General features: G+C 44.1%; 1 protein-coding gene across 2 annotated transcripts in view; it reads right to left on the reverse strand.

Moving 5' to 3' along the window:
* Positions 1-415: 415 nt before the first annotated feature.
* The window catches only part of arhgap31 (Rho GTPase activating protein 31), a 120,568-nt gene continuing 106,488 nt past the window's right edge, over positions 416-14,495 (reverse strand). Inside the window, exons 11-12 of one of the 2 annotated variants that reach the window (XM_078408921.1) lie at positions 13,939-14,081; positions 416-3,484 (exon numbers count right to left, since the gene is read on the reverse strand). In XM_078408921.1, coding sequence (XP_078265047.1) covers positions 1,352-3,484; positions 13,939-14,081 — 2,276 coding nt within the window. In that variant the 3' untranslated portion in view covers positions 416-1,351. Of the gene's footprint in view, positions 3,485-13,938; positions 14,223-14,495 lie in introns of both variants that reach the window. The other variant, XM_078408920.1, reaches the window with a different exon arrangement.

Genomic DNA, 14,495 nt, shown 5'->3' on the forward strand with positions numbered 1-14,495 from the left:
CATTCTGACCTTACCTGATATCCACTGGCCCACAGAGATTGCCATTGTTGGTCAATCTGAAGATGGCAACTTTGGGTAATGGAACTGGGGCCAGCAATAAACGAACAGCAGTCCCGGGCATCAGCTGGATGCTACATGCAGCTCTGATGGATAGTTATGAATGGATGAGCTAAGGTGAAAGGAGATCCTTGTCTGCACTGATCCGAATGATCAGCCATGATCACATTTAATGGCGGTGCTGGCTCGAAGGGCCGAATGGCCTCCTCCTGCACCTATTACCTCATCCTGAAACATTAACTTTGCTTTTTGCTCCACAGATGCTGCCCAACCTGTTGAGTAGTTCCAAGATTTTCTGCTTTTAGGAATGATGAAACATTTGACGAGTACATTTTTGTTCAAACAGTTTAATTCTCTTACTGGACAAAAAATACTTACATTTAATATTTGACATTATAGAAATAATTTCAATAGAGGTACATAAACATTGAAACTGAGATGGTAAAGAATGTACAGGGTCACTGATGCTGTCTATTCTCTGAGATGGTTGTATTTAGATAAATAATACAGTAGTACGTCTAACATAGATTTTCTGCTTTGGTCAAAAGTGACTGTTTAATTCTTAATTTGTCATTCTTTGCTTTTATGTGAGGTATAAAGAAATCAATAAAATTTTGGAAGGAGAAATAATTTGAATTTACATTGCTCTATTAATATATGTAATAGAGTAAATGGTACAGTAAGCAATAATAAAACAAAATGGTCTGCAATGACCATGAAAGTCGATCATTAAGTGCATTAACCATCAACAATGCATTCTCCACACTTATAATACATCAGGTAAAATCTTTTTCTTACAAGGCTTGCTATAAAATATAAGAAATATCACAGCAACATACCCCTCGTAGAAACCAGGCTAAAATGAGAGATGATTGTTCAGTGGGACTGATTTTGTTTGTGGTTATCAGCTTCCACAGATTCAAGGCACAGTTTTAATTCTGAGAAAGCTTACAAAATGTTCTTTTTAAGGAACAACTTGGCTGTTAATTAGCATATTTTACATTTCCTCCACTCACCTTGATTTGATCGTGGAAACGTTGCATTGGAAAATTAGAAGGAAGCACCCTTTATTAAAGGCTTAGCAATTGTAACATCTAAAGCTGGTTCACCTGATAAACCAAATATTCTTTACCTTGTCCAAGTCTGGACATTTTACATTCTCTGCCTCCTTATTCTGAAGCATATTTTAAAACTGCGGTCGACATTTGAGCTTGGGAGGAAGAATATGAAAAGTGTCCAAAAAAAATAAAATCTTATGTTAGCTGTCTGAAATATGTGGATCATTTAAAATTAGTCATTCAATTTGCCTGCCACCTCTATTTTCAAAGATCATGGACCTCCGCTGAGGTTGGTAGAAACAGCTTGTTGAGGTCTCCAGCCGCTGCCCGCTTTTAGGCATGGTCATGTGATTACGGAGGGTGACGCCCTCTAGGCCATTCTGACTGTCAGTGGGTTCATGAGCGTAGCTGCCTGGAGCTGAGTGATCCAGCTCTGATGTTGTACGTGGCTCAGGGCTGGATTTGACTGGACTGAGGGGCGCTCTGCTGGGCTCGGCAGGGGAAGAGCGTTCCATGCTTGGCCAGGGAGAGCTGAAGAGAATGAGGCTTTGTGGCCTACTTGCCTTCGATCTGTGCTGAGGGTGGCGCATAAACCCAGGCTTCTGCTGTGCCACGGATCTATCCGTTCTTAAAGATGGCGGGCTGTCGGGCACTTCTTCTCCGTTTGCCTTGGAGGTTTTCTTCACGCCTGGTGCCGCTTGACTGGGTTTAGACTGGATGAGGGATGTATCTGGAGAGACAACACACCTGCCATGCTCAGGTGATTGAGACTTTGGCCGGCCATTTTCTTTCCCGTCTTTAGATTCTGCCGGTGAAGAATTGCTTACAATTGGATCCAGCCTTTGCTTGCTGTCAGGCCAACTTGGTTCAACAGGTTGCAGAACGGTTAGAACTTTGTCCAGAGGGAGGCTCTTCTTGGGCAAAGGCCTGGGCACCTGGGTAAACTGCACCTTTGGCGGAATGACTGGGATCGCTTTGACCTGACATGTCTTTATCATATAGGTCGTTCGAACTGCAGTGACACCAACTGGGAATGAATGAACTGGCGATTCATCAGACACGGAAGGTTGGCTATTGACTGTGGAGTATGACGCATATAATGGTGTCTTATCGTCAGACGCAAAGCGACCTTCCTCAACTGCACCAGGCGTTACCATTGTGGGTTCCGCACTGGCTCCAAAGTTTCCAACATATAAACTATCCAGTTTAGAAGATGCCAATGAACTGTCTTCAGTAGATGCAACAGTTTGCTGGCTCTGTCTGCAGGTTCCCTCCATTTCATTGAGGAAAGTTGCAGATTTGGTTACGAGAGACCTATTGCTGAAGGACTCATCATTGCCAATTGATAAAGCGGTCTCTGGGTTTTGACTGATCCAATCAATATTTTGGTCAACAGACTGAGATGATGATTGAGAAGGCTCGTCAGGAGATACTTTATCTGTACAAACATCAGGAGACCATATATCCTGGGCAGCATATCGCCACTCCTCTGGCCTGATATCTGGTGACATCTTTGCCAGACATTCTTCCTCATCCTCTTTGACTTTGCCCCGCTGGATTGAAGGCGAGTTAGGTTCTTTAAATGCATCGTTGTCCATCCAGTGTTTGGGAGAGAGGAACTCACTGGCATCGGTTGTCAAAGTTTCAGCTTTCAGACCGGACTGAACATCTGCCAGATGCTCCTCTTGATCTCTCCTCTCATGAGACAGATTATGCGTCGAATGTACTGTCACCTTGTGCAAAACATCTGGGCATTGTTCTGTGAAGTTATTATCTGATTTTGAGCTTGGTCCAGATTTCTTAATGCAAGGTTCTGAAGACTGAAATTCATGAGAACCAATTGAATATTGATGCTTTACATCTGAATTAATATCGACTACATGACCTGAATCTGGGGATGCTGCAAAGCACTCTGTTGGTGGAGTCTCCATTATCACCTTTGAAGTATTTTGATCCGTTATTGGTTGTGTAAATTCCATCTTGGAGGAAGCATCTTGCAAGGACTCCAAAGATTTAATGTCCTGAGTCTGGCTATGATCAGGTGACTTGGTGTCCTTCCCATCACCGGAACATTTGTTACTTGTGGAGATTAAGTCCATTTCTTCATGAGCAGTTTCAACCATTGAGCTGTGCAAGAACAGGTTGGGGAGACTGTGCATTCTTTGCTGCCCGGTAATATTCACTGCTGTTGGAGCATCAGGCAGCGACATATACTCGATCTGGTTGTCGTCACGAGATTGAACCAATTTTTCTTCCGTCTTTTCCGGAAAGAAACCAGGCCCAGTGGTCTCCTCACTTTCAACGATCTCAAGCTCTTTGCGTTGCAGCCGCAGATGCTCCATAAATAGCTTGGCAGAGCAATCGGCATCCTGCAGAAACACACACACACACACACACACAGTGACATTTATGAAACATGACTTTATTACAAAGAGATAGCATATTTAGTGTATCATATCAATTGACTAGTAGCGCACTGTACCAACGGTGAAGAGGTATAATGTGTAGGAAGGGAGAGGTATAATATGGGTAACTTGGACACAGGAAATACAGTGCATTCAAAAAGTATTCAGACCCCTTCACTTTTTCCACATTTTGCTACGCAACAGCCTTATTTAAAAATGGATTAAATTCTTTTTTTTAATCATCAATCTACACACAATACCCCATAATAAAAAAGCGAAAACAAGTGTTTAGAAATTTTTGCAAAATAGTTAAAAAGAAATAACTGAAATACCACATTTACATAAGTATTCAGACCCTTTACTCAGTACTTTGTTGAGGCACCTTTGGCAGCGATCACAGCCTCAAGTCCTCTTGGGTATGACACTACAAGCTTGGCACACCTGTATTTGGGTCATTTCTCCCATTCTTCTCTGCAGATCCTCTCAAGCTCTGTCAGGTTGGATGGGGAGCGTCGATGCACAGCTATTTTTTAGGTCCCTCCAGAGATGTTCGATCGGGTTCAAGTCCGGGCTCTGGCTGGGCCACTCAAGGACATTCACAGACTTGTCACAAAACCACTCCTGCGTTGACTTGGCTGTGTGCTTAGGGTCATTGTCCTGTTGGAAGGTGAACCTCCGCCCTAGTCTGAGGTCCAGAATGTTCTGGATCAGGTTTTCATCAAGGATCTCTCTGTACTTTGCTCCGTTCATCTTTCCCTCGATCCTGACTAGTCTCCCAGTTCAAGCATGCTTCACCGTAGGTATGGTATTGGCCAGGTGATGAGCGGTGACGCTTGGCATTCAGGCCAAAGAGTTCAATCTTGGTTTCATCAGACCAGAAAATCTTGTTTCTCATGGTCTGAGAGTCCTTTAGGTGCCTTTTGGCAAACTCCAAGCGGGCTGTTATGTGCCTTTTACTGAGGAGTGGCTTCCGTCTGGCCACTCTACCATAAAGGTCTGATTGGTGGAATGCTGCAGATATAGTTGTCCTTCTGGAAGGTTCTCCCATCTTCACAGAGGAACTCTGGAGCTCAGTCAGAGTGACCATCGGGTTCTTGGTCACCTCCCTGACCAAGGCCCTTCTCCCCTGCTTGCTCAGTTTGGCCGGGCAGCCAGCTCTCTGAAGAGTCCTGGTGGTTCCAAAGTTCTTCCATTTAACAATGACAGAGGCCACTGTGCTCTTCGGGACCTGCAATGCTGCAGAAATTATTTTATACCCTTCCCCAGATCTGTGTCTCGACACAACCCTGTCTCGGAGGTCTACGGACAATTCCTTCGTCTTCATGCTCTGACATGCACTGTCAACTGTGGGGCCTTATATAGACAGGTATGTGCCTTTCCAAATCATGTCTGATCAATTTAATTTACCACTGGTGGACTCCAACCAAGTTGTAGAAACATCTCAAGGATAATCATTGGAAATAGGATGAACATAAGCTCAATTTTTGAATGTCAGAGCAAAGGGTCTGAATACTTATGTAAATGTGACATTTCAGTTATTTCTTTTTAATTTGCAAAAATTTCTAAACACCTGTTTTTGCTTTTTTGTAAGTGTGTAGATTGATGATAAAACGGTAGCGCAGCGGTAGAGTTGCTGCTTTACAGCGAATGCAGCGCCGGAGACACAGGTTCGATCCTGACTACGGGTGCTGCACTGTAAGGAGTTTGTACGTTCTCCCCGTGACCTGCGTGGGTTTTCTCCGAGATCTTCGGTTTCCTCCCACACTCCAAAGACGTACAGGTATGTAGGTTAATTGGCTGGGTAAATGTAAAAATTGTCCCTAGTGGGTGTAGGATAGTGTTAATGTGCGGGGATCACTGGGCGGCACGGACTTGGAGGGCCGAAAAGGCCTGTTTCCGGCTGTAGACATATGATGATATGATATGACACTAAGGAAATTAATATCGACCTACTAAACGTGCTACCTTGCTGTACTGTTTACAACTGCAAGAACGAGTAGCAATCAATAAAAGGCTATAAATGTATTGCGTATGTACAGGGGCATATCGACCCATGCATTGTATACTTGCATTTTAAATATGTATGTTATGTTCTATACTTTGGCAATATAATGATGTATCTTATCATGCCAATAAAGTATTTTAAATTGAAAAATTGAAATTGAATTATAATCCATTTAAAAATAAGGTTGTAATGTAGCAAAATGTGGAAAAAGTGAAAGGGTCTGAATACTTTCTGAATGCACTGTAGATCAATGTGATAGTTCACCGTGATAAATGCACTACACGATAAAAGACCAGGAAGGTTCATTGCCACAGGTAACTCGTAGCTGAGGGATATATTTGACCTGAGTAATCCAAGAACACAAAAAAGAAAGTTATCCAAGATTCCTGCTCCACGCTGCTGTTCATTCACTCCTGTTGGACAATGAACATGGTCAGGTGACATGAGGACATGGCTATCCCTGGCCATGACATTACTCCAGACTGAGTTTGACCCTATGCTGCAGAGGTGAGAGTTCTGCAGTGGCATGAATGCCCCAGCTAGCTCAAAAATCCTGTCTTCCCTCTTAGGTTACAGAAATGAAACAATAGCAATGTTTAGAAGCTGAAGGGGGGGGAATTACTCTGATGTCCTCATCAATATCATTATCAAGCCTGAGAAACACAAATCTTTATCTTCTTGCATGTACATGCAAAATGATCACATGATACAGGTGCTAAAGGGTTCAGTGAAAATGAAGGTGTCCTTCAGTAAGAATCACCCCATTCAAAAGAAAGAGGGAACTTGCATAACCCAGAATCTCTGTATTGGAATTTCTGGCACAGAGATTCACATGTGCTAAAGACATCAAACATCCATCAAAGTTGTGTAGGAAGGAACTGCAGATGCTGGTTTAAACCGAAGGTAGACACAAAAAGCTGGAGTATCTCAGCGGGACAGACACCATCTTTGGAGAGAAGGAATAGGTAATGTTTCGGGCCGAGACCCTTCTTCAGACAGAGTCAGGGGAATTGGAAACAAGACATATAATGTAGATGGTGTAGGAAGGAACTGCAGATGCTGGTTTAATCCATCATTTATATCTCTCATTTCCCTTTTCCCTGACTCTCAGTCTGAAGAAGGGTTTCGACCCAAAATGTTACCTATTCCTTTTCTCCAGAGCTGCTGTCTGACCCGCTGAGGTACTCCAGTTGGTTCATCCCCTCACAGGTTGAGTTAGAGTTGAGATTTCTTGTGTGGATAATCAAAATTAGCTGGGGGAAAATTCAAAACTTAGCACACAGAGTTTAACACTGAATGAGTACTGGGCATTCAGGGGTGGAGAAAACTGATCTTTAACAAACGTTCAACAAATGGATATCCCACAGCATCTGACATTTCGATGCTTAGGCTTGGTTGAAGATTGTTTGCTCTGGGAGCTTGAATTTGTAAGAAGCATTTCCTTAAATACCCCTTGAAACCGAGAAATAAAAGCTTCCATACAGGTTTTCCACTCGAGGATAACAGTGCTACACTTCAGTGGAACATTGGTAACATCCAAGGTATCACAAAATGCTGGAGTAACTCAGCAGGTCAGGCAGCATCTCTGGAGAGAAGGAATGGGTGACGTTTCGGGTCGAGACCCTTCTTCAGACTCATATGGTAACGTACAAGCCACTTTCAGATCTAAACTCTTGTGAAGAAACAATCTTTGGACTACTCTGGTTACAGTGCAGTTTAAAAAATGTCATGGATTATCCTTGGCATGCATAAATAAACCCCATTTAGTTACTCAGTGTACAAAATCCTGAGGACATGAGGATGATTTGTGCACAATGAAAACAAGGCAGATAAGAGTTAATTAGATTGCACGAATACAAAATGAGGGGCATTGCTTTTGAAGTTCCTCAACTAAAGGGGCCACAGAGTAACAATCATTTTTAAAGACCTACATTTTTAAAGGGTGTATTTCTGTGAGCATAAGGCCGCTCTATCAGCTCCAGCCAACGTTGCTGTGAAGCCTCTACTGAGTAGAGGTTGGTACAGACTGTAAATGGGCGTGGATGTGACGTGGTGATGGTGCTTCCTGTGGTGAGTAGAGGTTGGCACAGACTATAACTGTGGCACGGTGGCGCAGCGGTAGAGTTGCTGCCTTACAGCGAATGCAGCGCCAGAGACTCAGGTTCGATCCTGACTATGGGCGCCGTCTGTACGGAGTTTGTACGTTCTCCCCGTAACCTGCGTGGGTTTTCTCCAAGATCTTCGGTTTCCTCCCACACTCCAAAGACATACAGGTATGTAGGTTAATTGGCTTGGTAAATGTAAAAATTGTCCCTAGTGGGTGTAGGATAGTGTTAATGTGCGGGGATCGCTGGGCGGCTCCTGTTTCTGCGCTGTATCTCTAAATATAAAAAAAATCTAACTGGGCGTTGATGTGACGTGGTGATGGTGCCTCCTGTGGACTCAGTTCTCCATCAACACCATCACCGAGCCTGCACCTGACGTACAATTCCCCCTGTCTATATTCTGTTGCAGCTTTGGAGTGCCGGAGGCTGGGGGGAGACAATTAGAGGGTACGAATCAGAACCTTCTTGCCAGGGTGGAACTGTCAATGGCCAGAGGCTAAAGCTTGAAGGTGAAAGGGGCAAAGTTTGAAAGGAAAGTGCGGGGCAAGTTTTCACACAGAGGTGCTTGGAACGTGCTGCCAAATGTGGTGGTGATGGAGGCAGATACGATAGTGGCCTTTACGTGGCTTTTAGATAGCTAAAAGGCTACGATGGGAATGGAGGAGTATGGAGGGGCAGAGGAGATTAGTGTGGCACAGATGTCGTGGGCCAAAGGGCCAGTTCCTGTGCTTTTTAGATTTTTTTTAGATTTAGAGATACAGCGCAGAAACAGGCCCTTCAGCCCACCGGGTCCGCGCCGCCCAGCGATCCCCGCACATTAACACTATCCTACACACACTAGGGACAATTTTTACATTTAATTAACCCAGCCAATTAACCTACATACCTGTACGTCTTTGGAGTGTGGGAGGAAACCGAAGATCTCGGAGAAAACCCACGCAGGTCACGGGGAGAACGTACAAACTCCGTACAGACGGCGCCCGTAGTCAGGATCGAACCTGAGTCTCCGGCGCTGTACTCTTCTATGTTCTATGAAGCACTGGCCAGTGCGTTCTGGGCCCTTTGACCTGCCTTGTTTCTCTCTGATCTTCCAAACAAAAATCAGGGAAATAAAAGACTATCTCCGTGTGCTGGGAGAGGTAGAGTCACAGGGCAGGAGCAGAAGGCTCAAGAATTGAAGATATGAACTAAAACTGGCTGAATGGTTCATCGCGGTGCCCATTTTCATGACCTGCTTTAATTTTGAATGTAATTTATTTGTGGTTTGACAACATATATGGGTGTGATATTGACTAGTATATATGGGTGTGTTTGACCCATGAATAGTACTGACGTCGTACGACCAACACATGAGTCATCAGTGCATGTTCCAAACTGCTTGTACGTGTCTGGGAGAGTCACCTAAAGTGGCAACCAGAAATGTGGGTCGGTCAGGGCTAAGGGTCCCACCAACGTCATGGATCCAGCATCACCTCCCTCCACCCACCTCTGCAATCCTGCCTGGATCCCAGGTGATGCTCCTCATGCTGCTACATTATCATCAAGGATTGCCATCATCCAGAAACAAAAATCTCAACCCAAATGGCATTATTGCTATTGTAAGACTGTCAGCTTTGGAAATATAACAATACACGTTTGACTATCACTATCTACAGACAATTCATAGTTGGAACTGATGATGTGATACAATCATCTCCACACCCTTTCTATTCACCTTTATTTCCATCGGTCGTAACGAAAGTCATTGCTGCAAAATGCTCCAGGGGATTTTGCAATTTGAGGAGTGCCTTGCAAATGCATCTTGTTGCACTGATTTTAGTGGGAAGTACACTTTCACTAATGACTTCTCCCAAACTCAAGTTTAAAAAAAAAAGATTTTACTGAGAATGAAAATAATTTTGTTGAGAGTTCTCTCTCAGCTCCTTCAGCAATGTTGTGTTGGCCTTGGACACACCCTTCACTAGTTAAGAACATTGGAAGTAGGAACCATAAAGCTCCTGATCCTGCAGTTTCAATGGTAGATCGTTTCTATTTCTCATTCAATCCACATGGGCATTAATGGAAAGACCAGGATCTCCAACTACTACCCCCACCCCGCCCCCCCCCCCCCCTCTGTTGGTTTTCCTTTAAACTGAATGGTTCATAGTGTATTTTAGAGGACAGTTTGGATGGTCTACATTACCGTGGGTCTGCAATCTCAGCGGCCATATTCCAAACTCCCCTTCCTCATGGACAGTAGTGGAGCTGAAGGGTTTTTACAGCAACCCAGATGTTCTTGTGATCGCCATGATTGACAATTAGCTTTTTAATCCAGATTTATTTCAAGGATTCAATATAAATCCTGGGGCTTCGTGATGTGTCAGAATTTTTACCAAGTCGTTTGCAAGCTTTCAGCTCTTAACATGCAGCGTTTGCATTAGAGGTTGTGTAGGTTTTGTTGGTCGGTTACAATAATCATGTGCTACCCACCTTCACGTTTGCTCAGCCTGGCAGGAGGAACATTAGGACTTCCTAGTGCTCATTGCTCCACTGCTAAGATCTCCACTGTTAAGCATTGAGCTCTGCCCAATACCGCAGAGAGTTGCAGAGAGTTATGGACGTAGCCCAGAACATCACATGATGTCCCATCAACCTCATCGACAATTTACGCTTCCTTGGAGAAGCAACCAACATAATCAAGGACCTTGGTCATTCCCTCTTCAGTCCTCTCCCATCAGGCAGAAGATACAAAAGCTAACTAGCACGTACACCAGATTGGAGAACAGCTTCTTCCCGGTGCTGTATCTATGGAAGTGATGCACTACAATGCTGAAACTCTGTATCTCCCCCATTGCTCTGCCTATTGTACTTGAGTTTGACTTGATTGTATTCGTTTCTAGTATTATCTGATCTGGTTGGATAGCAAGCAACACAAAGCCCAGGCCAGTGTTTGGTCATGACTGCCTGGAGTTTGCACATTCTCCTTGTGATCACATGGGTTTCCTCCCACATCCTGAAGACGTGTCATCATATCATATCATATCATCATATATATACAGCCGGAAACAGGCCTTTTCGGCCCACCAAGTCCGTGCCGCCCAGCGATCCCCGTACATTAACACTATCCTACACCCACTAGGGACAATTTTTACATTTACCCAGCCAATTAACCTACATACCTGTACGTCTTTGGAGTGTGGGAGGAAACCGAAGATCTCGGAGAAAACCCACGCAGGTCACGGGGAGAACGTACAAACTCCTTACAGTGCAGCACCCGTAGTCAGGATCGAACCTGAGTCTCCGGCGCTGCATTCGCTGTAAAGCAGCAACTCTACCGCTGCGCTACCGTGTCGATTGGTAATTTAAAAAAAAACTACTGTAAATTAGTCCTGGTGTGTAGGTGAGTGGTAACTAATCAGCTGTAGTGTTGATGACAATGTGAGGAGAAATAAAACATGGAATTAATGGAAGATTAGTGTGATGTTTGGTGGACTGTGTGGGGTGGGAGGACCCGTTGCTCCTCCCTTGCAGCAGGTGGCGCTGCACAGGACAAAGGGATGGTTATCTCTGTCTGTACACAGTGTGTGAGTGTGCAGACAGATCGTCTGGTTGCAGCCATTTTTGTTTTAGCATATCCAGTTGTTTCCTGCACCAGCAACTTAAAAAAAAAAATTTTTTTAAGCTTCTCTTTCCTTTTCTGTAAACGTGGTTTTGGTCAGTGTGGACTTGGTGAATCAAAGGGGCCCTTTCTGTGCTGTCCCCTCCACATCTCTCAATGACGCCAAGTTGAGAATCAGTCTTCAGAGGATTTACGGTGGATTTTGAGCAGCGTCTGCCGCATAGCAAAGACACACAAAGTACTCTTATCCCCGCAACAATATCCAGTCAAAGTACCCTCCCTGCCCAAGGGTGATGTCTTAGAGTGAGGTCAGGCAGGGTGCGGTGTTTTCATTAGGAAAAGCGGGTGGATGCATAATTGAAATCTGAGAGTCGCCAAATTTTCCACTTACACGTGTGGCACGGCAAACTCTAGGTTGTGGGTCTCAAAACAAATAAAGATAATATGAAGTGAATTTGACATTTCATTGTCTACGTGGTTTATCCTGTATAATACAGTAGGCTGGCAGTTTTACCCTTGGGTAACAGTCTACAGGCACATCACTCTGTTTTCTGGATGGGTGGAAATTGACTCACTTTGGCTATATTGAAGTATTGCACAAAATGAAAAATTATATGCAAGCTCTTGGTGTTAAGCAATTGAATAATGAAGTGACACTTTGCTGCTTTGCTATAATACCTGGGCGGTACGTTGGCACAGCGGTAGAGTTGCTGCCTTACAGCGCCAGAGACTCGTGTTCAATGTTCACTATGAGTGCCGTCTGTACGAAGTTTGTACGTTCTCCCCGTGACCTGCGTGGGTTTCCTCTGGGAGCTCTGGTTTCCTCCCACACTCCCAACACGTACAGGTTTGTGGGCTAATTGACTTGGTAGAATTGTAAATTGTCCCTTGTGTGCATTGGATAGTGTTAGTGTGCGGGATCGCTGGTCGGCACAGACTCGGTGGGCCGAAGGGCCTGTGTCAAGGCTGTGTCTCTAAACTAAACTAAACGAAACAGTCGTGGTTAAATCTACAACATGGATGCTGCAGGATCCTCCGATCCGTATAAAACATTGGTCTGGCCAAACCTGGACCATGTATGCAATTCTCATCGCTGCATTAGAGGAAGGATGTAATTGCGTGCAGAGATTGTAGAGGAGAGTCACCAGGATGTGGCCTGGAATGCATCATTTCTGTGACGAGGAGAGACAAGGTTTGTTTTCTCAGAAGTGAAGGAGGCTGAGGGGGTGACCTGATAGAATAACATAAAATGATGAGGAGGGTAGATAGCATAGAGAGTCAAAATCTCTTTAACATGGTGGTGAGAAATAAAACAAGAGGGCACGCTAGAGCTTTAAGGTGGGACATAGGAGGCTTAGAAAGGATCCAAGGAGGATATTTTTTCACACAGAAGGTGGTTGCCCTACCGTACTACCAGACTCAGGGACAGCTTCTTCTTCCCTGTATCTTTATCATTGTATTTATTTATAGTATCTGATTGAAACGTATAAGATTATTGGATCTTATCGAAACGTATAAGATTATTAAGGGGTTGGACACGTTAGAGGCAGGAAACATGTTCCCAATGTTGGGGGAGTCCTGAACAAGGGGCCACGGTTTAAGAATAAGGGGTAGGCCATTTAGAACGGAGATGAGGAAAAACTTTTTCAGTCAGAGAGTTGTGAATCTGTGAAATTCTCTGCCTCTGAAGGCAGCGGAGGCCAATTCTCTGAATGCATTCAAGAGAGAGCTAGATAGAGCTCTTAAGGATAGCGGAGTCAGGGGGTATGGGGAGAAGGCAGGAACGGGGTACTGATTGAGAATGATCAGCCAGGATCACATTGAATGGCGGTGCTGGCTCGAAGGGCCGAATGGCCTACTCCTGCACCTATTGTCTATTGTCTATTGATTGGACAGCGTGCAGAATACAGTTTTCCACTGTACCTCAGTTCACATGACAATAATAAATCTAAAACTAGACCGAAAATTTCACAGACTGCTGAACAGTCCTCTCATAAACTAACGATGTCGTCCTAATCTCCCAATCAGAGTCATGTGGTCCATGCACTTTTAAAAATCTGCACTTTTTCTGCAGCTGTCCGACTCTAATGCTGTGATACTACAGTGGGGCAGTGCACAATGGCGCAGCGGTAGAGTTCGTACGTTCTCCCCGAGACAGCGTGGGTTTTCTCAGAGATCTTTGGTTTCCACCCACACTCCAAAGACGTACATGTTTGTTGGTTAATTGGCTCGGTATAAGTGCAAATTGTCCCTAGTGCGCGCAGGATAGCATTAGTGTACGGGGATCGCTGGTCGGTGTGGACTCGGTGGGCCAAAGGGCCTGTTTCCGCGCTGTAACCCTAAACTAAACGAACCTAAACTATATTGTGCTTTCTGGTGTTTTTCTCTTTGCACTACCTGTTATACCTGTGGACGGGCTAATTGTATTTATGTATGGTAAGATTTGAGTGGATAACACGCAAAGTGTTTGTCTGTACCTCAGTACATGTGACAATAATGAACCGATACCAATACCAATAGGGTTAAGTGTCCTGTTTGTGTGCTGCATGATTCTGATTCCATAATCTACAATTAACACTGATTTGACACTTTCTTCGCCATTCCAAAGTGCAACAATCCTATTAAATCTAAATATAGATATCTCTAAATCTAAAATCTAAATTAAAAAATCTAAATAGTGAATCAATAGTGAATCAGTAATTTGTCTAACCTGTTTAGTTGCTGGATGCTCTTTCATGCTCCCGCTTTGATGTTCATTTTCACATGGATTCTCTGCTGAGGGAACAGTTGGAGGAGGCACTTCTTCTTGCTCTGTGCTTTCACAGGGGGTTGGAGATGAGATGGTCACGGACTCTGAGGAAGGGAAAGTGTGCAGTGGATCAGAGTCCTGATGTGTTGGGTTTAGGGAGAGCTCTGCTTGATTCTGCAATGATGAATTTGTGGAAACAACAAGGGGTTCGGGCTTCACTCCATCCGCTTCAATGTTCTGGTCATCTAAATCACAAGAACATGACAGTCTTGAAATTAGATAAATAGTGTCGACAGAACCCCCCTACCAAAGAAACCACTTTCTCCCAAAATATGACATTTTTCATTGAAAACTCAAATTCCAAAACTCAAATTCCAAAATGTTTGCAGTGAATCTGACAGCTTGAAGAAAAGGAAAACGATGAACCATTATTAATTAATGTATTTTTCTGAGATGACACAATTTCATTGATACTGTCCATTGCCTGCATTTTTGTTCTCAGCCCTTCTCAAGCTCCC

The sequence above is a fragment of the Rhinoraja longicauda genome, chromosome 12, assembly GCF_053455715.1.
Source record: "Rhinoraja longicauda isolate Sanriku21f chromosome 12, sRhiLon1.1, whole genome shotgun sequence".
In the NCBI taxonomy this organism is placed as follows: Eukaryota; Metazoa; Chordata; class Chondrichthyes; order Rajiformes; family Arhynchobatidae; genus Rhinoraja; species Rhinoraja longicauda.